This window comes from Hemitrygon akajei, chromosome 21, assembly GCF_048418815.1.
Source record: "Hemitrygon akajei chromosome 21, sHemAka1.3, whole genome shotgun sequence".
NCBI lineage: Eukaryota > Metazoa > Chordata > Chondrichthyes > Myliobatiformes > Dasyatidae > Hemitrygon > Hemitrygon akajei.
This window is the reverse complement of record NC_133144.1, coordinates 64,395,236-64,407,521: the sequence shown is the minus strand read 5'-3', so window position 1 is coordinate 64,407,521 and position 12,286 is coordinate 64,395,236. Positions and strand designations below refer to the sequence as shown.

General features: G+C 45.1%; 1 protein-coding gene across 1 annotated transcript; it reads right to left on the bottom strand.

The window, feature by feature from the left end:
* Nucleotides 1–2,079: 2,079 nt before the first annotated feature.
* Nucleotides 2,080–12,039, bottom strand: LOC140714495 (peptidyl-prolyl cis-trans isomerase-like). Its single transcript, XM_073025792.1, has 6 exons — nt 11,817–12,039; nt 5,237–5,267; nt 4,125–4,213; nt 3,224–3,320; nt 2,359–2,434; nt 2,080–2,273 (listed from the first exon to the last, which is right to left on the bottom strand). Exons 1-6 carry the CDS (start codon nt 11,883–11,885, stop codon nt 2,138–2,140), a joined length of 498 nt encoding a protein of 165 aa, XP_072881893.1. The 5' UTR covers nt 11,886–12,039; the 3' UTR covers nt 2,080–2,137.
* Between the last annotated feature and the right edge of the window lie 247 nt (nt 12,040–12,286).

The following is a 12,286-nucleotide window of genomic DNA, read 5'->3' as shown; positions in this document are numbered from 1 at the left end:
ATTTGGCTCTATGTCTAGATGAGGTCAAATTGTTTAGTACCACCGCATGTATGCTCTCTGTTCTTGGACAATGGCAATGGGTTAGCAACACAAGAAGTTTGTTTGCCTGCGTTGCTCTGAATGTATTCACGTGTGTCGGGTCTGGATAAAAGTTGTAACGGGAGGGGGAGAAGTTTTAATTATGTCACTGAGCGAAACTCTAAGGTACAGATGAAATGAGGTGATGACGTGCCGCGACAGTGTGCACCAGGGAGGTACAATCGCAAGTCATCACGAGAGGCCGCCTTGTTCCCGCCCCAGCGTCTGCTGAACGGGAATCCTGTTGTCCCAAAAGGTTCTGGAAAAGTTGGGAGGGATCTGCCCTCGGAAAATGATGTGCCACCGCCTATGGGTGACATACCATGGCTGTGGGTGAGCAAGAGGGTGTTCACGTTCTGCAGTCAGTTACTGAAGACAAAGACTTCGTAACATCGACCTGCCCCACAACTCCAGAGACCCAAGTTCAATCCTGTGCCCCAGCGGTGCCTGTACGGAGTTTGCGCATCCCCTCTGTCCCCAGGTAGGTTTTCTCACACATCCCAAAGTGTGCTGGTATGTTGACTGGCCACGATCCATTACCTGCTGTGGAGGCTAGGGCCAGAGAAGACTTTGAAGGACATTGTGTGTGAGAAAGAAGGGGATGCAGGGACTGAAGAGGGGCAATGGCCTTTTGGGATTCACATCTGGAAAATGAGGGGCAGACTTCTTGAAATGTTTCAAATTACTAGATGAAGAGATAAGGTGGACAGTTTTAGTCTTTTCCCCAAGTTTTGGACAAGAAGAGAAATACTTGAGAGACCCGACCGTCAATGTTTCCACCTAGAGGTTGATGAGTTTATGGAACCAGCTGCGGAGGAAGTGGGTGAAACAGGTACAATCGATGCACTTCGATAGGTACTTGGATGGGGCTTGGAGAGAGAGAGGGGCTGGATGCAAGAAATTGGGACTAGTTGGGTGGGCACTGTTGTCCGCAGGGACTCGATGGGCCAAAGAGATTATATCTGTGCTGAATTGCTCTATGACAATGATTCTTCTGCACAAGATTCCCTCTCACCTCCTCCAACCCTCCAGGAAGCGCAGGTCAGAATATCAATACCTCAAAGGTGAGATCCAGTTATAGAAAGTATATGAGATTGTTTGAAATCACTTCTCAGCTCATTTCCCTGGGGTATCCTATCTGAGGGGGGAATCTCGTACTCTCAGTCGCTTCACACCACGGAAACCAGCATAAGCACTGGCCCTGATGAGCCTATAAGGCTCGGGTCGGACTTTAACTTTAATACAACCATGAGGGGTTCAGACAGAACAAAACCACTGTCTATTTCCCAGGGGTGTGGAATCAAGAACCAGAGGGTACAGATTTAAGATGAGAGGGGAGAGTTTAATAGGAACCTGGTGGCAACTTTCCCACCCAGAGGGTGGTTTAATGAGCTCTCAGAAGAAATGGTTGAGGTAGGTACATAACAACATTTAAAAGGCACGTGGACAAGTGTGGAGCAGGGATTCCAAACCATTTTTATGCCATGGACTGCTACCATTAACCGAAGCGGCCATGGACCCCAGGTTGGGGTCCTCTAGTTTACAAGGATACAGGGAAAATGCAGGCAAATGAGACTAGCTCCCGCATCCTGAGGACTGTGTATTGAAATTTCAAACTGTTTCTACTGCAGTGGTTAAGGGAGGCAAATTATGCCTCTCACCTTGCCAGTGATGCCCACAAAGAGTAAACCCTCGGGAAGAGCCCCAGTAGTAAAAGGTAGAGCTCCTCCAGTGCCTCAGTTGGCACATCGGGTGGCAACTTTGCCGTTTCTTTAGCATTTGTCTGTTTTACGGGCCAAGTTGCTACCTTGGTGCTCAATCCAACACTGGTGGAACTTGTGCAAGGAGCCAGATGGATTCGAGCTGAGGACCTCTCGCCCTGAAGTCTAGAGTAGATGCCACGACACCACCAGTACAACTTCCCAAATTGTGCCACCTTGGTTAACTCAGCAGTCTAAAACAATAAACTTGAAATTAACATCAAACAGAAGTATCAACAGATTGGAAGTTCCAAATGGTCATATTTTATTCAAACTGTGTGATCCCAGTCACAACCATTTTAGGACAACTGTCCGCAGTCAGTGATGGTAATGGTCTTTGTTGGTACACCATCTTCACTGCCATAGCACTCCATCTTGGAAACGATCTTCATGCCTTCCACCACAGAACCAAACACAACATGTTTATCATTCAACCTGCAAATATGATGGATTGCCAGTGAATACTTTACAAATGAAAGGTATTGGTATTGGTTTCAAAGAAAAATGACCACTACTGTACCATTTAGTTTTGGCTGTGGAAATGAAGAACTGGGAACCATTTGTATTTTTCCCAGAATTGGCCATGGACAAGATGCCTGCAAGAGGAAAAATGGCAAATGTATTCTGATTCACTTAAAAGGTGCAGATGGAAAGCGATGGACAATGAGCATGAGTGGAGAGGAAATTCAGGAGAGAGGAATAGGGATCAGTGTGGAAAATGATAGGAAAACAGTGGGGAAGGGGTACAAAGCTATGCATTTACCTTCTCCCCAACAGATACAGCTCTCTTCATCTCACTCCCTACCTTTAGGGGAGGGGATTCCAAAACCAGGTGCATAGATTTATGATGAGAGGGGAAAGATTTAAAAAGATATCTGAGATCATTTGACAGCTGTGCGTCTGTACTCATTGGAGTTTAGAAGAATGAGAGGGGAATCTCATTGAAACCTACCGAACATTGAAAAGCTTAGATAGAGTGGATGTGGAGAGGATGTTTCCAATAGTGGGAGAGTCTGGGACCAGAGGGCTCGGTCTCAGAATGGAGGGATGTCCCTTTTGAACAGAGCTGAGGAGGAATTTCTTTAGCCAGAGAGTGGTGAATCTGTGGAATCCATTACCACAGATAGCTGTAGTAGCCAAGTCATTGGGTATAATTAAAGCAGAGGTTGATAGGTTCTTGATGATTAAAGGCCTCAAAGGTTACAGGGACAAGGCAGGAGCGTGGATTGATTGAGAGGAATAACAAATCAGCCATGATTGAACAGCAGTGCAGAGTCAGTGGGCCAAATGGCCTAATTCTGCCCCTATGTGTTATGCTCTAACTTATGGTCTTTCACCCCAGCCATGGAGATCATCTATACAATCAGATCAAATATCTCGCTTACCTTTCCCCTCGTGCTTCAGTTCAAAATTCTCATCGTCAAATGTTTCCCCGTAGATGGACTTGCCTCCAGTGCCGTTATTTGCTGTGAAGTCACCACCCTGTAAGTTTCAAAGTTGCATGTATCATCAGTGAAGCTGCTGGCTGAATCAAGATCAGAAAGGGGTGTTGAAAGTTCAAAGTAAATTTATTATCAAAGAACATATACGTCACCATATACAACCCTGCCTGAGATTCATACTCGATAAATCCGTAACAGAATAATAACCATAATAAAATCAATGGAAGACTACACCAGTTCAACCAGTGTGCAAACACAAAAGGAAAGAAATAACAATGATAAATACATAAGCAATATATATCTCAAACATGAGATGAAGAGTCCTTGAAAGTGAGTACATTGGTAGTGGGAACATTTCAGTGAACAGGCAACTGAAGTTGAGTGAAGTTATCCTCTCTGGTGCACAAACCTGATGTTGAAAGGGCAATAACTGTTCCTGAACCAGGCGGCGTGAGTCTTGACAACACACACAAAATGTTGGAGGAATTCAGAAGGCCAGGCAGCAAAGAGCAAACAGTCGACATTTTGGGTTGGGACCCTTCATCAGGACAAGGCTCTCAGCCTGAAGCCTCTTTTTCATAGAAGCTGCCTGGCCTGTTGAATTCCTCCAGCATTTTGTGTGTGTTGCTCTGGATTTCCAGTATCTGCAGATTTTCTTGTGAGTCCTGAGGCTCCAGTACCTTCTTCCTGATGGCAGCTGCAAGAAGAGAGTATGTCATGGGCGGTGGAGGTCCTGATAAAGAATGCAGTTTTCCTGCAACGATGTTCTATGCAGATGTGCTCATTAGTGGGGAAGGCTTTACCCGTGATGGACTGGGCTATATCCCTGCGCATTGGTCCTCACCTGACACATGAAATCAGGAATGATTCTGTGGAACGTTGATCCTTTGTAACCGAAACCCTTCTCACCTGTGCATAACGCACGGAAGTTTTCTGCAAGATACAACATAGAACAGTACAGCACAGGGACAGGCCCTTTGGCTCACAACGTTAATGCTCACCTAATTAAAGTTTAAAGTTCAAACTACATTTATTATCAAAGTATGTGTACATTATACAAGCTTGAGATTCGTCTCCTAACAGACACAAAACAAAGAAACCCAAAAGAACCCATAAAAATAAAGACCAGCAAACACCCAATGTGGATTAAAAAGAAAGCAAATCATGCAAACAATAAATGTAACCCATAGCCTTCTGATCTTGTCCATAGAGAGTCCATCCCCAAACCCCTTGTCTAGTGCAGAGTGGAGCAGCGAGCTGAACCAGCCTGTCTCTGCCTCAGACCCCTACATCATAACCTTTTCTATCTGGCCCGGCACCTGAATCATCATCCAAACATTGGGTTCAGTCACTTCAGTACGCTCTAAGGCCTGGACTCCACCTCCTCAATTTGGCTTTCCCAATTCAGCTCAGCACTAAATCGTTGGGTTCAGTGGCTATGATACGCTCTGGGGCCCGGGTACCCAACCTTTCCAATTCAGCCTGGCACTTAAATCAATCAAACCTCAGGTCTTCCTCATTCTCGGAGAAGGACCCGCTGCCTTGCCTTGTATCAGCATTTAATTATACTAGTAATTAAATGCCTAAATAAACTAATCTATCGTGTGTACACAAAGTCCACGTCCCTCTATTCTCTGCACATTCATCTGCCTATGTAAGAGCCTCTTAAACCTCTCTATTGTATCTGCCTCCACTACCATCCCAGCAGCAAATTCCAGGCACCAATCTTTGTGTAAAAAAATTTGCCCTACACATCTCCCTCTCTCACCTTAAATGCATGTCCTCTGGCATTATACATTCCGACCTTGGGAAGAAGTTACAGGCTGTCTATGTACAGCTTTCATTATTATACAAGTCTCTCAGATCACCAACGGCAACAAAGCCATTCAGAGTGCGACCGCATATCTAAACGGCTGAGACGTTCTGATCTCAACACTGTCTGTTCCTGAGACTCACCTGCCGTCTTTGGGACAACATCAGCTCTCAGCTGGAAGAGACAAGAGGGACGCAGCATTAAAATATCAATTGTGTACAATAATAACTATTTATCATTACAGCTGAAAACAATACCATCAAGAGCAAGATCCAAACAGCACTCCAAAGGTAGTATTGCAGCTCTAGAATACCCTCGTCAGACCCCACTTAGGAGTACTGTGTTCAGTTCCAGTCATCTCATTATAGGAAGAATATGGAAGCGTTAGAGAGGGTGCGGAGATTTACCAGGACCCTCTCTGGATTAGAGAGCCTGTCTTATAAGGATACATTGAGCAGGCTAGGGCTTTTCTCCTTGGAGCGAAGAAGGATGACAGGTGATTTGATAGAGATGTACAAGATAATAGGAGGCATAGATCCAGAGACTTTTTCCCAGGGTGGAAATGGTTAATTCGATGGTGTATAATTTTAAGGTGATTGGAGGAAAGTATGATATCAAAGTATCAAAAGTAATTTTTTTTACTAAAGAGTGGTAGGTAATTGGAACATGTTGCCAAAGATGGTGATAGAGGGACATTTAAGAGACTCTTAGAGAGCACATGGGTGATAGAAAAATGGAGGACCATGTAGGAGGGAAGGGTGAGTTGTATCTTAGTACAAACAAGCTGGATGAACTCAGCAGGTCGGGCAGCATCTGTTGAAATGAGCAGTCAACGGATGCTGCCCGACCTGCTGAGTTCATCCAGCTTGTTTGTACGTGTTGATTTGACCACAGCATCTGCAGTGTACTTTGTGTTGTATCTTAGGGTAGGTTAAAAGGTCAGCACAACATTGCAACAGTACAGTGTTGTAATGTTTTATGTTCGTACACTCCAAAACTCATCTTCAAACACACTCACAGCTCCCACATTGAAGATTCAAGATTGCTAATGTCATTTTCAGTACACAAATGTAAGGAAAACGAAATATTTGTTACTCCAGATCTGATGCAGCACAAAAAAACCCACAAAAGATAAAGAACACAATAATACTAAAAAAACACAATAAATATAAATACATAAGAAAGCTTATGTACATGGATGTCCTTAAAGAGGCTGTACATAAGGTGACTGACAGGCAATAATAAAGTTGCGGAAGAGTTAGTAGGTGGAGGTTTGATTAGCTTTACTGCTTGGAGAAAGTAACTGTTTTTGAGTCTGGTGGTCCTGATGTGGATGCTACATAGCCTCCTCCTTGTTGAGAGTGGAACAATCAGTCCATGAGCCGGGTGGGTGGGATCCTTCATGATGTTACTGGTCCTTTTCTGGCACCTTTCTGTATAAATGCCATTGATGGTGGGTAGGCTGGTGCCAGTGATGCGCTGGGTGGATCTGACTAATGTAGAGCCTTCCTGTCCGCCACAGTGCAGTTTCTCCACCAAGCACTGATGCAGCTTGTTGGGATGTTCTCGGCTGTGCATCTGCAGAATGATGCGAGTATAAATCTGTAAAGTCGTAAGCCTCCTCAGAAAGTGGAAGCATTGATGAGCTTTCTTGACTGTGTAGGATGTGTTCTGACTAGCTAAAAGGTCAGCACAACATTGTGGGCCGAAGGGCCTCTACTGTGCTGTAGGATTAGAAGTTCTAATGCTCCAACACACATCTCCAAACACACTCACACCTCCCACATCTCTGACTAGCTGATGCAATCTCTCGGGCTTTTTCTTCCAGCAGGTGCTTGCAATGGAACAGCCTGAACCCTAGATCAATTAATCCCTCAGTGCATTATCTCCCCACACTCTTCCTGATACCACCTGCAGTAACACCACACTAATTTAACACCACCCAGCTCGGCATAACCATCTGAAACTGACTGCCCATATCTGTAGCTATCTCCAGTAGGCCTTCTAAATCTTGCCCAAGCATTGCTCCTGAATCTGAAACATCACCTTTTCTCACCTATGTTGGCACTGTGTAAACTGCAATAATTTGCATTTGCTTCAGTGTCCTTTGTTTAATGTCATTTCCTGTACACAAGTGTAAAACAGAACAGAATAATTGTTAATCTGGATACGATGCAGCACAAAAATAAACATTATAAAATAAAGAACACAATGATTTTAAAACACTATAAATGTAAATTCAGTACATAGGATAGCTTATATACATAGATTGACTGTATTTAGATAAAGTGACACTAGGTAGAGGAGTGTCTGTACATAAGGTGACTATGACAGGAAATGATAATTGAGTGCCGTTAGGGTTGTGGTGGTGTGGTTTAGTGGGTGAGGGGGTTGATCAGCCTTACTCCTTGGGTAAGTAACAGTTTTTGAGTCTGGTGGTCCTGGCATGGTAGCTACAAGGCTTCCTCCCTGATGGGAGTGGGACAAACAGTCCATGAGCAGGGTGGGTGGGATATGGCTGGCCTTTTTCTGTATATATGTCCTCAGTGGTGGACAGGCTGTAGCCAGTTTGATTCACTGTGCAGCAGACAGAAAGGCTCTACACTGGGTAGTCAAAGCTGCCCAATATAACACTGGCACCAGCCCACGCTTTGCAAGCTGGCATCTGTTGGTAAATATTGAGTCAATTCTTGCATAATGTACTACTGAATCAGAGGGCTGCAGTAGGCTACTGACTGACCTTTACCTTGCTGAGGCCAGATGACAGCTCTGTGACACCTCTTCTTACTTACCACTTGACCAGAACTCCATTGAGAAGAATCAGGTCACTGTCTCACACACCATCACCGAATGCATCATCTCTGGCGATCTCCCATCTATGACCTCCTACCTTATTATTCCCCTATCCAACACTCCCTGTATCTATCTTCTACCCCTTGCACATTTAGCTAGCTCCACCACACTTTCTCTCTAATACTCTGACACTGTACTCTGTCATTCATTCAGTGTGCTCGTTGTTCAGGCTTCCTTCATCGCCTAGTCCAGGGCTCAATACCCAGGGTCAAAAGCCACAGGTTAATTGGTAGGTCATAGGTTGAAGCCTGATAGCCAAAGCCTGGAGACTGGAGACTGGAAACCTGTGCTGAAGTTGAAGGACTGACCTGAAGGCCGGAGGCCTGTGCTGAAGTGTTGTTCTGCTGAACATTGTGGGCATGCTACTTTGGCACCAGAATGTGTGGTGACACTTGTGGGCTGTGTCCAGTACATCCTTGGATTGCATTCATTGTTACGGCAAACAAGGCATTTCACTGTATGTTTTGATGTACACATGATAAATAAATGAATCTGAGTCACAATCATGTTTTTCCTTTTGTACTACCTTGATGTATGTACATAGGTATGCAATGATCTATCTGGATGACCTTCAAACAAAAGCTTTTCACTGTATTTTGGAACATCTGGCAATAATAAACCAATTACCAACTACCAGCTGCTTGTTTATGCTTACCAGAATATACTTTATAACTTAACCCTTTGAGTGCTAATTCTTTTAACTGTTCAGTTGCTATTAAAACTTTACCAGAATCAGAACCTTTCAGGCCTGCCCCCAGTGTGCACATGCAGGCACTGCCCAGCTCACAGGATTCACCTGTCACTCATTCCAGAGTCGTCACCTGCAACCTATTTAACCCCAGTTCTCATCCACAGGCCTTGTTCACTCATTGAGCCGCCTGGCTCCAACCTTTCACTCACCCTGCCTAAAGTTCACCTTGCTATCTGTTGTGTTTAGTTTCTGTTCTCTCTCACGGCCCCTTGTTCACCATGTTGTCTCTGTTGGTTTTGGGTCAAGCCTCCTCTACATTTCCTGACAAAATCTCATTTAATTTTACTGGCATATGTCATGAAATTTGATGTTTTACAGCAGCAGAATATTGCAATACATAATATATCTAATAAAATATAAATTAAAGTAAGAAATATATATTAACAATAAATTAAGTAAGCAGTGCAAAAATAGTTAGGTAGCGTACATGGGTTAATTCTCCATTCAGAAACCTGATGGCCGATGGAAAGAAACTGTTGCTGAAACGTTGAGAGTGCGTCTTCAGGCTCTAGTTCTCTTCCTTGCTGGTAGCCATGAGAAGAGGACATGTCCTGTGGATGGGGTCCTCAATGATGGAATGATAATACTTGCTGTGTACTGATCTATCTTCTCAACTGACCTAAAGCTTCCGGATATCAATGTGAGAAATTATGTGACACATTGGCCAGCACTCATCCACTGCCACCACGCACTGTGAGAGGTCAGAGGAAAATGGTCAGAGTGGTTGAAGCTGACGTGAAGGCAACAGTAACTCAAATAACCATGCATTACAACAGTGGGTGCAAAAGAACATCTCTGAATGTCGAACTTTAAAGTGGATGGGCTAGAACAGCAGAAGACCACTATTGCACCTAACAAAGAGGCCATGAGTGTATACGTGTGTATATCCATCATCATGAAGTGTTTCAAGAGGCTCGTCATGAGGCATATCAATACCCTGCTGCCCCCCTCACTGGACCCCCTGCAGTTTGCGTACCGTCTCAACCGCTCAGCAGATGACGCCATTGCCACCACCCTCCACCTGGACAAAAAAGACACATACGTTCGGATGCTGTTCATAGACTTCAGTTCAGCATTCAACACAATCATCCCTCAGAAACTGATTGGAAAGCTGAGCCTACTGGGCCTGAACACCTCCCTCTGCAACTGGATCCTAGACTTCCTGACTGGGAGACCTCAGTCAGTCCAGATCGGGAGCAGCATCTCCAACACCATCACACTGAGCACGGGGGCTCCCCAGGGCTGTGTGCTCAGTCCACTGCTGTTCACTCTGCTGACCCACGACTGTGCTGCAACACACAGCTTGAACCACATCATCAAGTTCGCCGATGACACGACCGTGGTGGGGCTCATCAGCAAGAACGACGAGTCAGCTTACAGAGAGGAGGTGCAGCGGCTAACGGACTGGTGCAGAGCCAACAACCTGTCTCTGAATGTGAACAAAAGAAATGGTTGTTGACTTCAAGAGGGCACGGAGCGACCACTCCCCACTGAATATCGACGGCTCCTCTGTAGAGATCGTTAATAGCACCAAATTCCTTGGTGTTCACCTGGTAGAGAATCTCACCTGGTCCCTCAACACCAGCTCCATAGCAAAGAAAGCCCAGCAGTGTCTCTACTTTCTGCGAAGGCTGAGTAAAGTCCATTTCCCACCCCCTATCCTCATCACATTCTACAGGGGTTGTATTGAGAGTATCCTCAGCAGCTGCATCACTACCTGGTTCAGAAATTGCACCATCTCGGATCGCAAGACCCTGCAGCGGATAGTGAGGTCAGCTGAGAAGACCATCGGAGTCTCTCCTCCCACCATCACGGACATTTACACTACACGCTGCATCCGCAAAGCAAACAGCATTATGAAGGACCACACGCATCCCTCCATACAATCTCTTCTTCCTCCTGCTGTCTGGGAAAAGTCACCAAAGCATTCGGGCTCTCACGACCAGACTGTGTAACAGTTTCTTCCCCCAAGCTATCAGACTCCTCGATACCCAGAGCCTGGACTGACACCTTACTGCCCTATTGTCCTGTTTATTATTTATTGTAATGCCTGCACTGTTTGGTGCACTTTATGCCGTCCTGGGTAGGTCTGCAGTCTAGTGTAGTTGTTGTGTGTTTTTTTTTCTCTGTGTTTTTTTTTTACATAGCTCAGTCTAGTTTTTGTACTGTGGCATGTAACACCATGGTCCTGAAAAACGTTGTCTCATTTTCACTATGTACTGTACCAGCAGTTATGGTCGAAATGACAATAAAAGTGACTTGACTTGATTTCTTCTTTAACAAGTCAACGACCTTTACATACTTAGTGTGCTGGTTCAATGGCATCAGAAACAACTGATCTCCCGGGATTTTCACGCATAACAGTCTCTAGAGTTTACAGAGAATGGTGCGAGAAACAAAAACATCAAGTAAGTGGCATTTATATTTATTGTGTTCTTTTTCTTTTGTGCAGCATCGATCCGGGGTAACAATTATTTCGCTCTCCTTTGCCCTTGTCTACTGAAAATGTCTTAAAACAATAAGGTAGGAGCCTCATTTTACTTTGAATAAAAAAGGGGGAAATTAATGCACGGCTTTCGCGAGGGACAATCAATTAACAGCATCTCCCTCTAAGGTAAGCGGGAGGAACCAGAGTTTGTTTTTGTCTGGAAGATCTGTTCTCTTCTCATTCTACAAAGTTCAAGCGTGGCGCTCTGTGTTATTTTCGGCATGAGAATTGCTGATCGTAATTGCAACAACAGATGCTTCAGTGAGGTTAGTGAGAGGAATATGAAGTCCGAGATGTCTCAGCTGGAGCGAGGCAACGCAACTTGTCCAAAGGTGGATTTCGAAGCAAGGCTTGGGAGAGATTGCGGGGGTTGGAACAAGGTGTGGGTGACCGGGGGGTTCGGGGGACAGTAGGGGTTGGAACAGAACGTAGAAGTTTGCAGGATTGGGTGGACACACAGTAGGTGATCCGGAGGAGTTGCGACAGATTCAGTGATTTTGCATGTTTGGGACAGACTGGAGAGTATCCAGAGCGTTGGGACAGATTGGGGGGTGCGGGTGAGTTGGGACGGGCTGCAGGGGGCTTGGAGGGACGTACAATGTGCCAGGGTTGCACTTTCCTCTGCACTTACCTCCATGACGATACGGCCCAGTGCTTTCTTCCCTACCGACACGTCCATGTAAACTCGGGGATTCGCCATCGCTCTGCTTCGGTCCGCGGCTCCCGGCAACTATAGGCACGAGGACCGAACACACCTGTAATATCACCCGGGGGCGGGACGGGACAGTCACACCTGTCAGTCACCCAAGGACAGGACTGGTCAGACAATCTTGTCGATCATACGTGGGCGGGACTATACACGCAACACCTACCTAGATGGACCTTAATAATCAGTATCAGAATCACATTTAATATCAGTGGCATAGTCGTGAAATTTGTTGCTTTGCGGCAGTAGTACATTGTAATTCATAATAAAATCTATAAATTAGAATAAGAAATATATAAAAATTAAATAAGTAGAGCAAAAAAGAACTAGTGAGGTAGTGTAGCAGGGTAAATTGTGCATTCAGAAATCTGATGGTGGAAGGGGAGAAGCTGTTC

Coding starts and splice junctions, on each gene's coding strand:
- LOC140714495 (XM_073025792.1), bottom strand. CDS start 11,885: ATGGCGAATCCCCGAGTTTACATGGACGTGTCGGTAGGGAAGAAAGCA. Junction 4,214..5,236: donor TGTTGTCCCAAAGACGGCAG/GTGAGTCTCAGG, acceptor TGTATCTTGCAG/AAAACTTCCGTGCGTTATGC. Junction 3,321..4,124: donor TTCCTGATTTCATGTGTCAG/GTGAGGACCAAT, acceptor TGAAACTTACAG/GGTGGTGACTTCACAGCAAA.